Source organism: Salvelinus fontinalis, chromosome 14 (genome assembly GCF_029448725.1).
Source record: "Salvelinus fontinalis isolate EN_2023a chromosome 14, ASM2944872v1, whole genome shotgun sequence".
Classification (NCBI taxonomy): domain Eukaryota; kingdom Metazoa; phylum Chordata; class Actinopteri; order Salmoniformes; family Salmonidae; genus Salvelinus; species Salvelinus fontinalis.
In genome coordinates this window covers 50,765,640-50,787,444 of record NC_074678.1, presented here as the reverse complement: position 1 = coordinate 50,787,444, position 21,805 = coordinate 50,765,640, and the positions used below count along the sequence as shown (strand labels likewise).

General features: G+C 42.4%; 1 protein-coding gene across 4 annotated transcripts in view; it reads left to right on the top strand.

Moving 5' to 3' along the window:
• The window catches only part of LOC129811083 (arf-GAP with coiled-coil, ANK repeat and PH domain-containing protein 2-like), a 106,268-nt gene that overhangs the window by 68,547 nt on the left and 15,916 nt on the right, over nt 1-21,805 (top strand). For 2 of the 4 annotated variants that reach the window (XM_055862239.1, XM_055862237.1), the window contains exons 10-12: nt 4,265-4,276; nt 19,762-19,874; nt 20,849-20,900. In XM_055862239.1, the coding sequence (XP_055718214.1) occupies nt 4,265-4,276; nt 19,762-19,874; nt 20,849-20,900 (177 nt within the window). Of the gene's footprint in view, nt 1-4,264; nt 4,277-5,559; nt 5,620-19,761; nt 19,875-20,848; nt 20,901-21,805 lie in introns of all 4 variants that reach the window. The other 2 variants (XM_055862236.1, XM_055862238.1) reach the window with 2 other exon arrangements.

Here is a 21,805-nt window from a genome sequence, read left to right as displayed (position 1 = left end):
AACAAGCCTGAACAAGGTGAAGCCTAAACAAATTTTTAGCAGCCCCGTCCGCAAGTAGCCTAGTTTTAGAATGGTCCGTGACATGCTTTATGAATGTACACTGAACAAAAATATAAACGCAACATGTTGGTCCCATGAGCCGAAGTAAAATATCCCAGAAATTTTCCATATTCCATACACAAATTTGTTTAGTTCCATGTTAGTGAGCATTTCTCCTTTGCCAAGATAATCCATCCACCTGACAGGTGTGGCATATCAAGAAGCTGATTAAACAGCATGATCATTACACAGGTGCACCTACTGCCGGGGACATTAAAAGGCCACTTGAAAATGTGCAGTTTTGTCACGCTACACAATGACACAGATGTCTCAAGTTTTGATGGATCATGCAATTGGCATGATTTCTCCATCACTGGCAAGACCTCTCCATCACGCACGGTTGACAAATCCACCGTGTCCTCCTCTGAGTGCAAAGAACCTTGGCATGACCCTGGATAACAACCTGTCGTTCTCTGCAAACATCAAAGCAGTGACTTCGCTCCTGCGGGTTCATGCTCTACAACATCCATGTAGAGTACAACCTTTCCTCACACAGGGAAGTGTCGAAGGTCCTAATCCAGGCACTTGTCATCTCCCATCTAAACTACTGCAACTCTCTGTTGTCTGGGCTCCCCGCTTGTGCCACCAAACCCCTGCAACTTAGCCAGAACGCCGCAGCCCGCCTGGTGTTCAACCCATGTCACCTCGCTCCTCCGCACACTTCACTGGCTTCCATTTGAAACTTGCATCATCTTCAAGACCCTGTTGTTTGCCTACGGAGCAGCAAGGGGAACTGCCCCTCCTTACTTTCAGGCTATGCTCTCAGTGGACACCTGCTCATCGAACATCTCATTCCAAATTCATGGGCATTAATATGGAGTTGGGCTCTCTTTACTGCTATAACAGCCTTCATTCTTATGGGAAGGCTTTCCACTAAATGTTGGAACATTGCTTCCATTTAGCCACAAGAGCATTAGTGAGGTCAGGCACTGATGTTGGGCGATTCGGCCTGGCTCGCAGTTGGCGTTCTAATTCATCCCAAAGAAGTTCGATGGGGTTGAGGTCAAGGCTCTGTGCAGGCCAGTCAAGTTCTTCCACATCGATCTCGACAAACCATTTCTGTATGGACATCGCTTTGTGCACAAGGTCATTGTCATGCTGAAACAGGAAAGGGTCTTCCCCAAACTGTTGCCACAAAGTTAGAAGCACAGAATCGTTTAGCATGTCATTGTATGCCGTAGCATTTAATATTTCCCTTCACTTGAACTAAGGGGCCTAGCCCAAACCGATATTTATCCTCCGCCAAACTTTACAGTTGGCACTATGCATTGGGGCAGGTAGCGTTTTCCTGGCATCCGCAAAGCCCAGATACGTCCGTCAGACTGCCATATGGTGAAGCGTACTTTATCACTCCAGAGAACTTGTTTCCACTACTCCAAAGTCCAATGGCGGCGAGCTTTACACCACTCCAGACGCTTGGCATTGCGCATGGTAATCTTAGGCTTGTGTGGGGCTGCTTGGCCATGGAAACCCATTTCATAAAGCTCCTGACGAACAGTTATTGTGCTGATGTTGCTTCCAGAGGCATTTTGAAACTCGGTAGTGAGTCTTGTACCCGAGGACAGACGATTTTTACTCGCCAAGTGCTTCAGAACTCGGCGGACCCGTTTGTGTGGCCTACCTCTTTGCGGCTGAGCAGTTGTTGCGCCTAGACGTTTCCACTTCACAATACCATCACTTACAGTTGACCGGAGAAGCTGTATCAAGGCAGACGTTTTACAAACTGACTTTTTGTTAAGGTGGCATCCTATGATGGTGCCATGTTGAAAGTCACTGAGCTCTTCAATAAGGCCATTCTACTGCCAATGTTTTGTCTATGGTGATTGCACGGCTGTGTACTAGATTTTATACACCTCTTAGCAACGGGTGTGGCTGTAATAGACACATCCACTAATTTGAAGGGCTGTCCACATACTTTTTTTATATAAACTGTATATATAGTTGTATATATAGTTGTGTGTGTGTGTGCCAGATTATTTTTGGGATCCTTCAATGTAGCCACCCTTTGCCTTGATGACAGTTTTGCACACTCTTGGCATTCTCGCAACCAGCTTCATGAGGTAGTCACTCAACCAAATTGGGATGATTTGAACCGCAGAGTCAAGGAAAAACATCCAACAAGTGCTCAGCATATGTGGGAACTCCTTCAAGACAGTTGGAAAAGCATTCCAGGTGAAGCTGGTTGAGAAAATGCCAAGAGTGTGCAAAGCAAGGCAAATGGTGGCTACTTGATTTGTTTAACACTTATTTTGTTACTACCTGATTCTATATGTGTTATTTCATAGTTTTGATGTCTTCACTATTATTCTACGATGTAGAAAATAGTAAAAAAGTAAGAAACCCTTGAGTGAGTAGGTGTGTCCACTTTTGATTGGTACTGTATACAGTGCTTTCGGAAAGTATTCAGACCCCTTGACTTCCACATTTTGTTACGTTACAGCCTTTTTCTAAAATTGATTAAATTGTTTTTTCTTCCCCTCAATCTAGACACAATACCCCATAATGAGCTCTGTCAGGATGTATGGGGAGCGACACTGCACACCTATTTTCAAGTCTCTCCAGAGATGGTCGATCGGGTTCAAGTCCGGGCTCTGGCTGGGCCACTCAATGACATTCAGAGACTTGTCCCGAAGCCACTCATGCGTTGTTTTGGCTGTGTGCTTAGGGTCGTTGTCCTGTTGGCTCTGGAGCAGGTTTTTATCAAGTATCTCTCTGTACTTTTCACCGTTCATCGTTCCCTCAAGCCTGACTAGTCTCCCAGTCCCTGCCGCTGAAGAAAACCCCACAGCACGATTCTGCCACCACTGTGCTTCACCGTAGGGATGGTGCCAGGTTTCCTCCAGATGTGACGCTTGGCTTTCAGGCCAAAGAGTTAAATCTTGCTTTCATCAGACCAGAGAATCTTGTTTCTCATGGTCAGAACGTATTTTAGGTGCCTTTAAGCAAACTCCAAGAGGGCTGTCATGTACCTCTTACTGAGGAGTGGCTTCCGTCTGGCCACTCTACCATAAAAGCTTGATTGGTGGAGTGCTACAGAGATTGTTGTCCTTCTGGGAGGTTCTCCCATCTCCACTGAGGAACTCTGCCAGAGTGAACATCGGGTTCTTGGTCACCTGTCTGACCAATGCCCTTCTCCCCCGATTGCTCAGTTTGGCCAGGCAGCCAGCTCTAGGAAGAGTCTTGGTGGTTCTAAACGTCTTCCATTTAAGAATCTGTTCTCGGGGACCTTCAATGCTGCAGAATTTTTTTGTACCTGTGCCTTGACACAGTCCTGTCGTCTCTGTGCTCTACGGACGATTCCTTCCACCTCATGGCATGGTTTTTGCTCTGACATGCACTGTCAACTGTGGGACCTTATAGAGACCGTGGACTCCAAGTTGTAGAAAATTCTCAAGGGTGATCAATGGAAAAAGGATGGACCTGAGCTTAATTTCGAGTCTCATTGCAAAGGGTCTGATACTTATGTAAATAAGGTATTTCAGTTTTTAATTTTTTAATACATTTGCAAACATTTCTAAAAAACAGTTTTCGGTTTGCCATTATGGGGTATTGTGTGTAGATTGATGATAAAAAAAAAAATGATTTTAGAAAAAGGCTGTAACGTAACAAAATGTGGATAAAGTCAAGGCGTCTGAATACATTTCGAATGCATATATCTCCAAAAAATAAAAATAAATTTTTTTAAAAAAGGAACACAATGGATAAGTTTCACTGGAACCTGTTTTTGTGCATGAGTGAGTTTGTTGGGATTTGTTGTGTGTGAATGTCTGTGTATGAATCTACGTCCAAGTTTGTTTGCCTGTCTGGCCTCTTAGTATGTCTGTCAGTCTGTGTCTGTATGTAAATCTCTTTCCAGATCCATTTTTTGTGTCTGTGTGTGCATGTCTGTCTGTGTGTGTGAGCGGAACATGGCGAGCAGCAGCTTGCTCTCCAGCATGAGCAGCACTTCCAGCCAGGGAGCCCTCTCGTTCGTGGCCCGTGCAAATTTACGCTCATCCTTGTGCGTCTTGCATCCCAGCGCCCTCCTTGTCCAACCCCCTCCCTTTTACTAGATGCTATTTTTATGTAGTCTCGCTCCCTCCCTCTCTCTTTCTCTTTCTGACAGTATGTATCAGCAGTTCTAACCTCTCCTCTTTTTCTTCCACCTCTCTCCACTGTTTCCCAGGCTGCTCTGCAGGTAAGCCTTTTTTCCTCTGTGTATTTCTGTGCTATTTCGGTTCTTTCTGCATGTTGATAGTCTGAAGTCATCATGATATATTATTAACACATACATGACGTGACCGGGTTAAGACCACTCAGTCCTCGTCACAGGTATGCGCGTGTGTGTTGAAATCCATGCATGTCGGCTGTGTTATATACCAGTCATTCATTCACCTAATGTGTTTATGATACAGCATATTGCGACAGTCTAGTCTTTATGCCTTACTGCAAAGGGAATGTGAGAGGCAAGGTTGATATCGGTCTAATTGCAACGTTGCAGAACATTACGAAAATGTGTTGTGCTAGCTGGGATAGGCTGAATCTATAACATACTAGCTAATTGCTCAGTTGAAATATTCGCCTAGACTCATGTGCATTTCATTTCCTCATGACTGCGGTTTTTAGAGTGTGCTTAGTATGCCTTATATCTGCCTGTGTGAATTATTAATACATTTCTAGAGGGCTCCATCGTGTTACAGATTGTCCCCTTTTGGACAGAGGGGGGCTCTAAGTTTAGCTCAAAGTATTAGCTTTTCTGCTTCTCAGAGGAGGAGGCAGTGGATTGTGAACTGGAAAGGGTTCATTTTGGCTTTCTGGTTTGTGCATGCTGCAGGAGAAAACATGAGTCTATATACATACTCACACAATGGGAGAAGTAGAGTACATGGCTCTCAAATAGAGGCTGTATAAATGTTTCATGCTGGAGCTAATCTGCACGGGGTTTGGTTGGTTATTCTAAACCCATTGCGCAAGCCAGCATCGACCTGCACACACACACACACACACACACACTCGCATCCCAATGAGTTCGCATGCCGCTGCGGCCTCAGCGGAAGGGGGAGGTGCCAAACTCAGCCAGCAGCAGTGACGAGTGTTGATGAGGGACGGACAGACACACACAGGGTAAAGAGGGAGGCTTGTTTTGGAGAGAGGGAGCTAGTCCGAGTGTGACAGGGCTGTCACTTGAGATGCTGCGGGAGGACAGGCAGAGGTAGCTTCCACTAGCTAGCCATTGTCAAGGTGACTGGGACACCGACACACACACTGACCTGCTGTCACAGACATGAAGATGAAGATCTTCAGCAGATTCCACTATGTGTGGTATCTGGTGAGTCCGCTGAAAGAAGGGGGAAAAACATGTTAATTTTAGCTTCATATGGCTCTGTGCCATGGTCATGCTCTCTGTTGTGTGTGTGTTCAACTGTCTCCTCTTTCTCAGTCTCTCAGCCCTTTCTCAGTCTTCTGGTGTTACTCTTTTAGGAGGTGACAGAGGTTGAACCTTTTCCCGATGGACGCAGCTTTTGCGCGTGGAGGTCCTCCGTATGTAATAATTGATTTTCATTTGCTATTTGGTTTCCATTGACCCCCCCCCGCCAACTCCCTCCTCTTCTCCCTGCATAACCAGAGTGATTAGGGATTCCATTGTCATGCTGTACATTCATGTGGTTTTCACATTCTAAAGTATGTCTCCCACGGTTTACCTTCTGACTACAAAGCAATAGCCTGGTCCCAGATCTGTTTGTGCTGTCTTGCCAACTCCTTGTCACTCATGGTCCAGTTGTCAAGACAGCCCAATTGGATCTGGGATCAGGCTAAAGAAGCATGGGTTTGACGTCTGCTTACATGTGAGTTCTGAGCTCTGGTTGTTGTCATTACTTGGGCTCTGTTTGACACCTTTATTACTTCTGTTCCTTGAAGCAATATCCTGTCTGACATGGATGGATTGATGGATTGATATACTGTATGATGCAACCCATGCTTTCACCTATCCAATCGTGTCAGATCAGTTTTTTTTTGTTTTTTTTGTTTTACAGGGTCACGTTTTGCCCACACAGTCGATTATTGCCTTGTCCTTTGAAAGGTTGGGGATTGGATTCTATGTCCCTTGTCTGTCTTGAGTCCTGGCTGTATGGCTGTTTTACAGTTGTATGGCTTTGTGTGTGGTTATTGTGGACAGGATCCAGGTTTAGTGGTGTGTATGTAGAGGGATGCCATGTTTTTATCCCCGCCCCAAAGTAACAACTATTTTATTCCTTTCCAGGGCACATGCTGGGACAGAGGCCTTGAATAATACATACAGCCTAAAAATATGTCTTAGAGAGTCTGTTTGAGTAGGCTACACACTGTTACATTGTAAAAGGATTCCTTAGTTTAAGTGTACTATACAGTGTACACACTAGGGTACATTGTTTTATGGTTGGGTGATATTAAGATAGTATCATCTATCGACGATGATTGAGAGCCATTGTTGATGGTGAAGACATTGTGATATGACCGACGATGGATAGCCTATTTTAACTTGACTGCCTATAAAATCTCGCACAGCAGGGCAGCACACAAGTGACATTCCGAGTAATTTGCCTATTCCTATTTGCTATAACCTATTTCAATAAATATGTTGTATACAGAATGCAAGAGAGGAATGTAGGGTGAGCAGAGAATTCCACCAAAGCAGCGCAAAATGTCGAATCATAAAATATTGTTTCTCTCTGTCAGATTATAGCCTAAACCATACTGTGGGGTCTGGAATTATTGGATCCCTTGATAAAGAAGAGCAAAAAAGACTATAAAATAAATACAAATACTGTATTTGTATGCTATTGTATACTTTATTATTTTTATATTATTTTATACTTATGCAATTGCTCAGAGAAAGATTTTGTTTAACAAGTAATAAAAAATAAATACAAAAAATCTAAGGGTCAAAAGGATTGTATCCCCTGCAGAAGGTGAGCTAGCTTGAGGGCCTCGGGTGCGACCGCCCCAAATCCCAAAAAATTGCTGATTTTTATTTGTTTGACCGTTCGGGACCTTTAAATCTAATTCCCATGTAAAATAGCCTTTTGAGTGACTAAGATATCACCATTCATATTTTTGGGGGATAGCAGTGCTAAATAATTGAGAAAGTATTTCTAACTACCAGGAAGTTTGAAAAAACCGGCTGAGTGGGCGGGGAGCTTATATTCATGAGCTCGCAGTTCTTTGACAGTTCTTTGAAACGCCTATGTCAAGAAACTTGGATGCAGTGTTTCAGTAAAATCATCTCAAGCAAATATGGTGATACACAAAGCAAGTCAAGCAACATGGAAATTACATCAATGATGTAATTTCTTTTATACATCTCCCGTTTGGCTCTTGTGATGCGGTTCACAGCAGCAGTTTTGAATGAACCCCCCCCCCCCCCCCCCCTTTTGTTCCATGCTGGCTGAAGACCTAGCTAGCCAGTAACTAGCTAACGTCAGACAGGGATGAAAGGGGAGACATATATGTGTCTTTGCCATAGATGAATAGCGTAAACTTTTATAATTGCTGGAACCCTATAGTCGAGTAGCTATCTAGCTATATAAACCACGCCCGTCCGCAAAGACAACTTTTCCGATGTTGGTTAAAAGGAAGTACTTATTTAAATTGAGTAAGAGAATATCATGTTACCATTGGTGTATTAAAATGACAGTTAGGGTGATGCCACCCTATCCCCTTAATAATCCGGCCTCCTGAATCCAAGGATGGGAGGGTCTCAGTATCTTTAAGATCCAATTTTATCACTGTAGAAGCAACAGTCATTTTTCATACTTTGGTCATCATAGAAAATGCATAATTTAGGCTGTATTTCTGTATTTTGAAAGTTATAGATCTTGACGACGTGATTGCTGACATGCAAAACAGTTTGGGACTATATCAACAATGGACTAATGAAACAAATAACAAAAGATAGTTTTTGGGTGGAATTTTCCTTTGACTATCTTGTCTAGCTGTTTTTAAAAAGTAGGCTATATTCCCTTCTCTCTCCATTCGATAGGCTATAAATATGACTTTGGGCTACGGTATGCTTTCTCTCGATCAAACAATGAATGAATTTAATGGAGTTCCATCTCAAAAAGTTGTTTGAATACCCTCAAAAACGAAAGGTAGCCAGGGGACTATATCGATAGCCTATATAAAAATCGAATGAGAAGTTGAATCAAGTTTAAGCTTATTAAGAAATAAATTATCCGTGTGGGGTATAATAATCACTCCATGCGAGGTTGAAAACCAAGTGGACAATCCTCCTACTAGACCTATCATAAAACCTTTAAGACAAGTTCAAGTTATGAACAGTAGGCCTAGCCTATTTCCCAAGTATTGTAATAGCCTAAGATGGTGTTGTCCTAAAGTTGCCCCTTTCAAAAAGAACAAGAATGAAAGTCTGAGTCTATAGGCCTACTAGGTATAGGCAATTCTCAGTCACAACTTTGAGAGATTGAACAAACAATATTAAGAGAGGATGAGGCAAATAAAGCAATTATCCAGTTCTATAATTTAACTCACTACAGCAGGACAGTCCATTCCTCATCAGTTGTTCAGTCGCTTTGATCCGCCATGTGCGTTTCACAGACACATACAAACCTGTTCCATGCTGAAGCTCCACCAAAAAGGAATATTAGAAAAGATTTGCCTGCCCTTAGCCTCTGCCCAGGCTTTCAACAACATGATATTCCATCATGATTCATCCAGTTGTAGCATGCGATTTCGTGCTACAGCCCAGCTGTGTTTTTTAGCGGAGTAAAACATTTTGGAATAGGGGGCGATACCATCATATCACAATGTTTTATGAGTGCATAATCACGATAGGACAAAGGTTGCCATCTTCCAACCCTAAATTGTTTTGTCTTTCTAATGTGTCTTTCTAGCATAACATTAGACTCTCTAGTTACTTTTTTTTAAATATATTTTTTTATATTTAGCAAAAATACAGCAACACTAAAACAGTAATACATTTCAAAACAGGGGCACTTGATAGTGATACTTGCCAGTAGTATGAGAGTTGTGGTGTATTTACCAGTCACCCACTCTTGGATTGAAGGGTTAATTACATTCTGTGATGGGAGTCTTGTGTTGACACAGTTGGGAATCTTAAATTACATTTTCCGTTCCCCTACCATTCATGAGCCTGGTACTGTCCACTGGATAAATTCTGTACTGTACCCCCATCCAGAAATATCCTCTGTCCTACGGTGTGTCATGGTGGAAAAGAGGGTGTGTCCAACCAGGAAATCGCTAGGCTAAGGTGTTTAGCTCCAGGCCCTTTTGCTCAGGTTACAGTGCAGAATCTAATCTGGCTGTGAAGACAAACACACACACCGCTATCTGTAAGTATAGGCTGAAAGAGTGATGATGAAGCACAACACAGTGGTCAAACTCCTATCCAGATGAGCCAACAGTGTTTTGCAGACCTTAAAGACTCAGGAGCAATTGGGCCAAATATAGGCTAGTGGAACCAATATCTGACAGTATAAAGACGGCAGATTTGACCATGACAATCTTGTTTCCACTGTTTCCATTGATCATCCTTGATGTGATCTCCATGTCGTGCTAATAGTCATTTGGAGCTGAGTATTACATCCATCATTTCCACTTTGATGTTTATAAGCCTACAAATGATAGTAATATCTTTCGATCCCCGATTGACTGCTTCAAGGGCTGTTTCATTGACTCTTCAAATGTTTCCCACAACAATCCTTGGAATTGAACAGTGAATTAAATAGAAGTTCAATCGTTCCTCCAACACCCTGACTGTTTGTGGTGTCTAGTGTTACAGAGGAAAGTTTGGCAGGGGTGAGATCTAGCTCATGACAATGGTGGCTAGCCTGTCGGGTTATGGGGTTGTCGGTGGCTCTTTCAGAGAGAAGTCAACTCTGACCCAGACCACAGGTGTTAGTTAGTTTACTGTTGCTGATAACAAGGAGGAGGATGCAGCAGACACACTGAAAGGATGCATCGTCACAGAACTAGAATGGCGTCCCCATTCAAGTCAATGATGCCGTAATGGGTGGACTGCCAACCATTTTAAGAGTCATTCCCTCGTCCTTCTGTGTGTTTTCTAGGCCTGTATCTCATGCCACCTGAACATGACCCTGGATTACCGTAGCTATCCCTGTCAGTATCTTTCTTTGATCAACATCTGATCTCACCTAGGCCTAAATCAAATAGACCTGTATGTTTGACCATCATAGGGTCAATGACTTGAGAGTACAGAACACTATATGTATGTTTGTATGTGTGTATGTATGTACAGTGCCTTCGGAAAGTATTCAGACTAATTTACTTTTTCCACAATTTGTTACGTGACAGCCTTATTGTAAAATGTATATTTAAAAAATAAACATATCATCAATCTACACACAATAATCCATAATGACAAAGCGGGAAAAAAACGTTTTCAGACCCTTTGCTATGAGACTCGAAATTGAGCTCAGGTGCATCCTGTTTCCATTGATCATCCTTGATGTTTCTACAACTTGGAGTCCACCTGTGGTAAATTCAATTGATTGAACATGATCTGGAAAAGCACACACCTTTCTATAAAAGATCCCACAGTTGACAGTACATGTCAGAGCAAAAACCTAGCCATGAGGTCGGAGGAATTGTCCGTAAAGCTCAGAGACAGGATTGTGTCGAGGCACAGATCAGGGGAAGGTTACCAAAAATATTCTGCCGCATTGAGGTCCCCAAGAACACAGTGTACTCCATCATTCTTAAATAGAAGAAGTTTGGAACCACCAAGACTCTTCCTAGAGCTGGCCACCTGGCCAAACTGAGCAATCGGGGGAGAAGGGTGGTCAGAGAGGTGACCAAGAACCCGATGGTCAGTGACAGAGCTCCAGAGTTACTCTGTGGAGATGACAGAACCTTCCAGAAGGACAACCATCTCTTCAGCACTCCACCAATCAGGCCATTATGGCAGAGTGGCCAGACGGAAGCCACTCCTCAGTAAAAGGCACATGACAGCCAGCTTAGACTCTCAGACCATGAGAAACAAGATTTTCTAGTTTGATGAAACCAAGATTGAACTTTTTGGCCTGACTTTAAAGCGTCACATCTGGGGGAAACCTGGCACCCTCCCTACGGTTAAGCATGGTGGTGGCAGCATCATGCTGTGGGGATGTTTTTCTGCGGCAGGGACTGGGAGACTAGTCAGTATCAAGGGAAAGATGAACAGAGTAAAGTACAGAGATCCTTAATGAAAACCTGCTCCAGAGCGCTCAGGACCTCAGACTGGGGCAAAGGTTCACCTTCCTACAGGACAACGACCCTAAGCACACAGCCAAGACAATGCAGGAGTGGCTTCAGGACAAGTGTTAATGTCCTTGAGTGGTCCATCCAGAGCCCGGACTTGAACCCGATCGAACATCTCTGTAGAGACCTGGAAATACCTGTGCAGGTGCTTCAAGCTTGTAGCGTGATACCCAAGAAAACTCGAGGCTGTAATCGCTGCCAAAGGTGCTTCAAAAAAGTATTGAGTAAAGGGTCTGAATACTTTCCAAACTGTGGCCTGCTGGAGGTCATTTTGCAGGGCTCTGGCAGTGCTCCTCCTTGCACAAAGGCGGAGGTAGCGGTCCTGCTGCTGGGTTGTTGCCCTCTTACGGCCTCCTCCACGTCTCCTGATGTACTGGCCTGTTTCCTGGTAGCGCCTCCATGCTCTGGACACTACGCTGACAGACACAGCAAACCTTCTTGCCACAGCTCGCATTGATGTGCCATCCTGGATGAGCTGCACTACCGGAGCCACTTGTGTGGGTTGTAGACTCCGTCTCGTGCTACCACTAGAGTGAGAGCACTGCCAGCATTCAAAAGTGACCAAAACATCAGCCAGGAAGCATAGGAACTGAGAAGTGGTCTGTGGTCACCACCTGCAGAATCACTCCTTTATTGGGGATGTCTGGCTAATTGCCTATAATTTCCACCTTTTGTCTATTCCATTTGCACAACAGCATGTGAAATTTATTGTCAATCAGTGTTGCTTCCTAAGTGGACAGTTTGATTTCGAGTTACATTGTGTTGTTTAAGTGTTCCCTTTATTTTTTTGAGCAGTGTAGATACTTTTGTACCCGTTTCTTCCGGCGTCTTCACAAGGTCCTTTGCTGTTGTTCTGCGATTGATTTGCACTTTTCGCACCAAAGTACGTTCACCTTTATGAGACAGAGCACGTCTTCTTCCTGAGCGGTATTACGGCTGTGTTGTCCCATGGTTTTATACTTGCATTTGGAAATTGCTCCCAAGGATTAGCCAGACTTGTGGAGGTCAACAATTTTTTTCTGAGGTCTTGGCTGATTTCTTTTGATTTCCCCATGATGTCAAGCAAAGAGGCACTGAGTTTGAAGGTAGACCTTGAAATACATCCACAGGTACACCTCCAATTGACTCAAATTATGTCAATTAGCCTATCAGAAGCTTCTAAAGCCATGACATAATTTTGGAATATTCCAAGCTGTTTAACCTCTTGGAACTATAGGGGGTGCTGTTCCGCATTAGCATATTTGTGTCTCCAAATTAAACTGCCTCGTGCTAAATTCTTGATCGTACAATATGCATATTATTGTTATTATTGGATAGAAAACACCTTCTAGTTTCTATAGAAGTTGAAATTTTGTCTCTGAGTTGTACAGAACAATTTCTACAGCACTTTTCATGACAGGGTTCAGATTTCAATTTTTTTTACCTCTGATCTGGGGTCTGTTTTTAAGGCGACAGTGAATGCTATGAAGAAACCGACACTGCCTACGTCTTCCTCTGGGTGTCTGTACGTCATCACGCTTTCAATGGAATCGATGGGATATTCACAGCCAGTATAAAAGACCAAAATGTATAGAGACCGCCCTTTCTCGTCGTGCGCCTGAAGCGTGAAGGGCATCGGACCTGCCTCGTTCCAAATCGTTTTCTAACCAGCAATATTTCTCCGGTCATGTTTTCACTCGTTTTAGGTGTTAAAAACATCAAAATGTAGTTAATTTGAACCGTTTTATAGCAATTTATATCCGTTTAGTGCGATTTTAGAGGAATTTATTTGTTGTGCACTCTGAAACTTTGGACACGTTTTGGGGTGTCGGTCGTTGGTGGTGGACATTTCGAAGGACAGAGGACATCTATCGACCAAAAGACGTTTATAACATAGAAAGGATACATTGCCCAAGAATCTGATGGAAGAACAGCTCAAAGTAAGCAATATTTAATATGATAAATCGTGTTTCTGTCGAAATATTTTAAACGCACATTTCGCCATTTTGTTTGGTATAGCTTCACTTGGCGAACCCTGTATTGAAAAGTAAGGATAATTTTAAAAATGTAAATCAGCGGTTGCATTAAGAACTAATTTGTCTTTCGATTCCTGTAAACCCTGTATTTTTTAGTCAAGTATATGATTAGCTATTAATTAAACCAGATCACTCTGAAAGATGGCGACCGACATTTTCAGGCTTGTTTTGCTACTATTTTCATTGTGTAACCACGGTTTTGTATGGCTAAATATGCACCTTTTCGAACAAACTGTATATGTATATTGTAAAATGATGTTACAGGAGTGTCATCGGAAGAATTCTGAGAAGGTTAGTGAAAAAATTAATATCTTTTGGCGATGTTGACTTTTATCGCTCACTTTGGCTAGAATCAATGCTGGGCTGCTATGTGCTATGTGCTACGCTAATATAACGATTTATTGTGTTTTCGCTGTAAGACACTTAGAAAATCTGAAATATTGTCTGTATTCACAGGATCTGTGTCTTTCGATTCGTGTATGCTGTGTATTTTTACGAAATGTTTGATGATTAGTAGTTAGGTAAACACGTTGCTCATTGTAATTATTCTAGTCCATTTGTGACGGTGGGTGCAATTGTAACCTATGGCAGCTACCTGAAATATGCACTTTTTTCTAACAAAACCTATCCCATACCATAAATATGTTATCAGACTGTCATCTAATGAGTTTTTTTGTTGGTTAGGGGCTATAAATATCTTAGTTTAGCCGAATTGGTGATGGCTACTGGTGTTGGTGGACAAATAAAAGATGGTGGATTATGCTAATGTGTTTTTAGGTAATAGATGTACATCTTTACATATTGTGTCTTCCCTGTAAAACATTTTAAAAATCGGAAATGGTGGCTTTATTCACAAGATCTGTATCTTTCATCTGGTGTCTTGGACTTGTGATTTAATGATATTTAGATGCTACTATCTACTTGTGAAGCTATGCTAGCTATGCTAAACAGTGTGTGGGGGGTGGGGGGTGCTCCCGGATCCGGGTTTCTGAGGCAGTAGAAGTTAAAGGCACTGCCAACTTAGTGTATGTAAACTTCTGACCCACTGGACTTGTCATACATTGAAATAATCTGTCTGTGAATAATTGTTGGGAAATTGACTGACTTGTGTCATGCACAAAGTAGATGTCCTAACCGACTTGCCAAAACTATAGTTTGTTAGCAAGGGTGGAGTGGTTGAAAAACAAGTTTTAAAATGACTCCAAGCTAAGTGTATGTTAACTTCCCTGCTTCAACTGTATGTACTGTACCCGTCAAAGGTTTGGACTCCCTCATTCCAGTTTTTTTTTGTGTGCTATTTTCTAATAGTGAAGACATCAAAACTATGAAATAACACGTATGGAATCATGAAGTAACCAAAACATTGTTAAACAAATCAAAATATATTTTATATTTGAGATTCTTCAAAGTAGCCACCCTTTGCCTTGATGACAGCTTTGCACTCTTGACTGCTTTTCCTTCACTGTGGTCTAACTCATCCCAAACAGCGGCAGTTAGCCTAGTGGGTAAAGCGTTGCGGCAGTAACCGAAAGGTTGCTGGATCGAATCCTTGAGCTGACAATTCAGTTAACCCACTGTTCCCCGGTAGGCCGTCATTGTAAATAAGTATTTGTTCTTAACTGACTTGCCTAGTTAAATAACAAAAATCCTTCTCAATTGGGTTGAGGTCGGGTGATTGTGGAGGCCAGGTCATCTGATGCAGCACTCCATCACTCTGTTTTGGGCCATTGTACTGTTGAAAAACAAATGATAGTCCCACTAAGCACAAACCAGATGGGATGACATATCGCTGCAGAATGCTGTGGTAGCCATGCTGGTTAAGTGTGCCTTAAATTCTAAATAAATCACTGACAATGTCACCAGCAAAGCACCCCCATACCATCACATCTCATCCTCCATACTTCACGGTGGGAACCACACATGCAGAGATAATCCATTCACCTGCTCTGTGTCGCACAAAGACACTGCGTTTGGATCCAAAAATCTCAAATTTGACCTCATCAGACCAAAGGACAGATTTCCATTGGTCTAATTACCATTGCTCGTGTTTCTTGGCCCAAGCAAGTCTCTTCTTCCTATTGGTGTCTTTTAGTAGTGGTTTCTTTGTAGCAATTGTACCATGAAGGTCTGATTCACGCGGTCTCTTCTGAGCAGTTGATGTTGAGATGTCTGTTACTTGAACTCTGTGAAGCATTTATTTGGACTGCAGTCTTAGGTGCAGAGGTAACTTCAGGGTCTTCCTGTCCTGTGGTTTTCCTCATGAGAGCCAGTTTCATCATGGTTTTTGTGACTGCACTTGAAGAAACTTTCAAAGTTCTTGACATTTTCCGGGTTGACTGTTTCATGTCTTAATGTAGTGATGGACTGTCGTTTCTCTTTGCATAGTTGAGCTGTTCTTGCCATAATATGGACTTGGTCTTTTACCAAATAGGGCTTTCTTCTGTATAGTAACCCTACATTAAGAAGGAAAGAAATTCCACAAATTAATTTTTAACAAGGCGTAAAAAGAAAAACTCTTGAAAAACCCTTGAATGAGTAGGTGTGTATGTATGTATGTATGTATGTATGTATGTATGTATGTATGCTACCGTTCAAAAGTTTGGGGCACTTTTAAATTTCCTTGTTTTTGAAAAAAAAGCGCATTTAAAATAACATCAAATTGATCAGAAAGACAGTGTAGACATTGTTAATGTTGTAAATGACTATTGTAGCTGGAAACGGCAGATTATTTTTCATGGAATATCTACATAGGCATACAGAGGCCCATTATCAGCAACCATCACTCTTGTGTTCCAATGGCACGTTGTGTTCGCTAATCCAAGTTTAGCATTTTAAAAATCAAATTGATCATTAGAAAAACCTTTTGCAATTATGTTAGCACAGCTGAAAACTGTTGTTCTGATTAAAGAAGCAATAAAACTGGCCGTCTTTAGACTAGTTGAGTATCTGGAGCATCAGCAATTGTGGGTTCGATTAAAGCCTCAAAATGGCTAGAAACAAAGACTTTTCTTCTGAAACTCGTTAGTCTATTCTTGTTCTGAGAAATGAAGGCAATTCCATACGAGAAATTGCCAAGAAACTGAAGATCTCGTACAATGCTGTGTACTACTCCCTTCACAGAACAGTGCAAACTGGCTCTAACCAGAATAAAAATACTGAACAAAAATATAAATGCAACAATCAACAATTTCAAAGATTTTACTGAGTTAGTTCATTATAAGGAAAACAGTCAATTAGAACCTTATCTATGGATTTCACATGACTGGGAATACAGTTATGCATCTGTTGGTCACAGATACCTTAAAAAAAAAGGTAGGAGCGTGGATCAGAAAACCAGTCAGTATCTGATGTGACCACCATTTGCCTCATGCAGCGCGACACATGACCTTCGCATAGCGTTGATCAAGCTGTTGATTGTGGCCTTTGGAGTTGTCTCACTACTCTTCAATGGCTGTGCAACGTTGCTGGATGTTGTCGGGAACTGGAACACACTGTCGTACACGTCGATCCAGAGCATCACAAATATGCTCAATGGGTGACATGTTTGGTGAGTATGCAGGCCATGTAAGCACTGGGATATTTTCAGCTTCCAGAAATTGTGTAGAGCTCCTTTCGACATGGGGCAGGCCGTGCAATATCATGCTGAAACATGAGGTGATGGCGGCGGATGAATGGCACGACAATTTGGCCTCAGGATCTTGTCACGGTATCTATGCGCATTCAAATTGCCATCAATAAAATACAATTTTGTTCGTTGCTTATGCCTGCTCATTCCATAACCCTCCCGCCGCTATGGGGCACTTTGTTCACAACGTTGACATCAGTGAACTGCTCGACCACACGACGCCAAATGGTCTGCGATTGTGTGGTTGGGCGTACTGCCAAATTCTCTAAAATGAAATTGGAGGCGGCTTAGGGTAAAGAAATGAACATTAAATTCACTGGCAATATCTCTTGTAGATATTCCTGCAGTCAGCATGCCAATTGCACGCTCACTCAAAACTTGAGACGTCTGTGGCATTGTATTGTGTGACAAATCGGCACATTTTATAGTGTTTTTTTGGGGGGCCCCAGCACAGTTGCACCTGTGCAATGATCATGCGTATTAATCAACTTCTCGATATGCCACACCTGTCAGGTGGATGAATTATCTTAGCAAAGGAGAAAGGCTCACAAGCAGGGATGTGAACACATCTGCTCACCAAGTTTGAGAGAAATAAGCTTTTTGTGCGTATGGACAATTTTTGGGATCTTTTATTTCAGCTCATGAAACATGGGACCAACACTTTACATGTTGCTTTTCTATTTCTGTTCAGTGTAGTAGCTGACTCGTTTTGCCTCTAGACTTTCCCCTAACCCTGGACCAAGTTTGGGAAACCCTGCTTTGGAGCATAAATACCATCTGGGATATAAACATGTATGTCTCCCCGGGATAAGCTACTACCGCACTATTCATTAACTATGCGATCGAAAGCACCCCATTTGACCGTCATGTCTCGGGCCAGGAAATGGATAGAACCCTCTTCAGTCACTGAGGAAAACACAGGGATCATTTCTAAAGATTCACCTTAACGTTTCAATTGCTAAACATGATCACATTATATAGGTAACTTCTGATCATTGCATAGCCCTACGTGATAAGAAAGTTAACAGTTTACAGGGAGACGCGCCAAACCAGTTGCCGGTGCTCCAAACTCTTATACGTGTTTCTTCTTTTACTGGTGATCAGCAACAATCAGTAGGACATCGCTAACCCACTTTGTTATAAATAAATATATGTGCTCATCAACCGTAAATCATCTGGTTATTCATATAAGCATGTCTTTAGATTAAGTGACGGGGGACATTGGACCATCGTCACACTGGGTGAGGGAAATGCCGCGTTCAAAACAACTGGGAACTCAGAGTTCGGTGCGTTCAAGACAACAGGGACCTTGAAAAAAAACGAGCTCCAACTGGGGATTTATTTTTATTTTTTTTACTTGTCATCCAACTTAGAATTCCAAGTCAGCTCCTGTATAAACAGAGTTATGGTAATGTGGCTGTATTGTCTTTCATGAGGTCACAAACATGAAACAAAACGGACCGGGTCGTAGCTGGCTTCTCCACCTACCGTTTACACATTCTCCAAAACATGGATATTGTTCAGTTCTCAAGTTCTGTGATGTAGAAGACGTTCCTTTGTTCTCTCTGTGTCTCTTTCTGCATGGCCAGGAGGAGAGAGTCTCCTCCAGGAATTTACGACCTGAGATAACAGAACCTGGGTGTAGGAGGTTGAGAGGGGGAAGCCACTCACTATACCCAAAGAGGGCCACGTCATGACAGTCTATACAAGCAAGTCAAACACCCATGAGTCCAAATCTACTCCACATCTCCAAATCATAAAACTTGTCATATACAGTGTCAATATTTATGATCACTGTTTGTTACAAGATGACATGTCGTCATAGCCTGGGTTGTTCTGAACAGAATGAGCCTATGAAGGACATTTGCCTCAGCAAACGCACCTGAATGAGCTCATGACTACTTTCTATGGACACCAAAATTACGATCTGTTTCTCCGAATAACCTTGTGAAAGCCTAACACTGTAAGATTGTATGTTGACAAGAGATCAAGCACACCTGACCCAGATTGTGATTTATAATGTACCGTTTTTGTACAACAACATAAATTGTGTGCATGGCGGGGATGTAGGGTTGTGTTCCAAAATAATGCTTGCTCTAGTTCCTCAACGACACAGCTCGGAGAGCTCAAAAAAGTACCTTATAGTTGAGGATTTCTTTGTCATAAAAGTGCATTGAAATTGCTTAGAAACGGCACACTTTGAAGAGGTGTATGGCCACTTGGAGACACCAGTCAGTCATCTCACTCAAACCCTTGTAATTTTTTTGTCTTATGTTGCACCTTCCCCTACATTTTTCATGTTACTGAATGTATCCAGAGTATTTTAAGATTTCATTGTCAACAAATGTTACCAAAAGTACAGTAAATGTAAAATGCACAGAAAGTGAACAGTGTAATATTTGGATTCAGACTTGTCAGGTAAAGTTGTGTACTCACCTTTGGTTAACAACAAAAAATCCCATTATCTCCAAACTGTTCCCTATCAATTGCTACCATGGATGCATTTTAATATTTGTTCTGTAAGAAACATTTAAATTTAGCCCTATATATATAGGCCAATTCCCACGAGTGCAACGGGTGAACGCCCACCGTAGAAAAACGGGCATTTCTTATTAAACTAGCTGGTGGTACCTCCTTATTCTGGACCCCAGATGTGTGGCTCAGTGGCACAGAGTACTGAGTCACTCATCGTCCTCAACTGGCCACCCACAGTGAATCAGGATCAGACTGTTTCTGTTGACCCTCCTGACTGACTCTCTCTTGCAGGACTTCTCGAATGACGACACCAAGCTGGAGTACAATGTGGACGCAGACAATGGCATCGCGATGGAGGGCTACCTGTTTAAGAGGGCCAGTAATGCCTTCAAGACATGGAACAGGTCAGCTGCAAGAAATTATGCTCTTTCTTATTTCTTCCCTCATTCTCTGACATTCCCTCTTTTTTTCTCTCTCTCCTTCTCCCCCTTGTCTCTCTCTTTATCGTTCTCCCCCGTTTCTCTCTCTCTTTCGCTCTCTCTCTCTCCCTTCACCTTCCCCCCCTGTCTCTTTCTGGTCAAGCTGATATGTCCCCGAGCACAGCTTCACCAGTGCACTAAACTCCACAATACATGTCCAGTATGTTGAACATGCATGGAAGAAGTCATCTTTATGTCCTCTAACTGTATGGTGATTAGGGTGGAGAGGTGATAATTCTCTGTTTAGTATGAATCCGCCCATGGCCCTAGTCAGCCAGGTGGGAAGGATGGAGGGAGGTAGGGAGGGATGGATAGAGGGAGGGATTCAAGCTGCTGAGGCGGCGTCTCCATGGCGATCAATAGTGACATGTGGCGTAGTCAACTGACACCACGGGGAGCGCTGCCTGATTGGCGCATGGCTCTGTGTGCTGCATGGAGTTAGCAAGTAGACCTCCAGCTCTTTATTGTCCTGTAGCCTCCAAAGCCATTCCCTGTACTGCAAGTTGGATGTCTCTGGAACCATGCCTTTTTAGAATAACTTGTAATATCTAATAAACTATTTGTCTCAGGCAAACAATTGGGTTTCAAATGTTACAAAGTTAAATGTTACCACACACAACTTTTTCCCCGATATTTTCTGTCAAACCATGACAAACAGCATAGTTTTCTAGAATAAGAATCCAGGATTTAAAAAACATAGGTCTAGGGACATTTAATCTATATATTTATATTTCATTAATTTCAAATTACTTTCTTAACTAACTTGTTTCTCTGACTACTGAGAATAGTTGGAATGCTAGCATGCATTTCAGAGTCAACCTTCAGCCTCTGAGATAAATGCGATAAATTGTGTCACCCGTTTACCTGTGACCGTGACTGCTGGTGTGATCTCCTTTCAGGCGCTGGTTCTCCATTCAAAACAATCAGTTAGTTTACCAGAAGAAATTCAAGGTAAGTCCGATGACTCCAGCAGTGTCCCAAATGGCACCCTATTCCCTATAGGCCCTGGTTAAAAGTAGTGCATGTTAGGGCCATGTTCTGTTATAATCTCCACCCGGCACAGCCAGAAGAGGACTGGCCACCCCTCAGAGCCTGGTTCCTCTCTAGGTTTCTTCCTAGGTTCTGGCCTTCGTAGGGAGTTTTTCCTAGCCACCGTGCTTCTACATCTGCATTGCTTGCTGTTTGGGGTTTTAGGCAGGGTTTCTGTACAGCATTTTGTGACATCGGCTGATGTAAAAAGGGCTTAATAAATACATTTGATTGAAATAAATTTGATTGATTTAGGATGCAGACTCCAACTGTGCCACCCACCATCAAATATACACTACTGTTCAAGTTTGGGGTCACTTAGAAATTTCCTGACTTGTGAGGCGTCTGTTTCTAAAACTAGACACTCTAATGTACTTGTGCTCTTGCTCAGTTGTGCACCGGGGCCTCCCACTCCTCTTTCTATTCTGGTTATAGCCAGTTTGCACTGTTCTGTAATGGGAGTAGTACACAGCGTTGTGCGAGATCTTTAGTTTCTTGGCAATTTCTCGCATGGAATAGCCTTCCTTTCTCAGAACAAGAATAGACTGACGAGTTTCAGAAGAAAGTTCTTTGTTTCTGGCCATTTTGAGCCTGTAATCGAACCCACAAATGCTGATGCTCCAGATACTCAACTAGTCTAAAGACGGCCAGTTTTATTGCTTCTTTAATCAGCACAAAGTTTTAAGCTGTGCTAACATAATTGCAAAATAGTTTTCTAATGATCAATTAGCCTTTTCAAATTATAAACTTGGATTAGCTAACACAACGTGCCATTGGAACACGAATGATAATGGGCCTATGTAGATATTCCATACAAAATCTGCCGT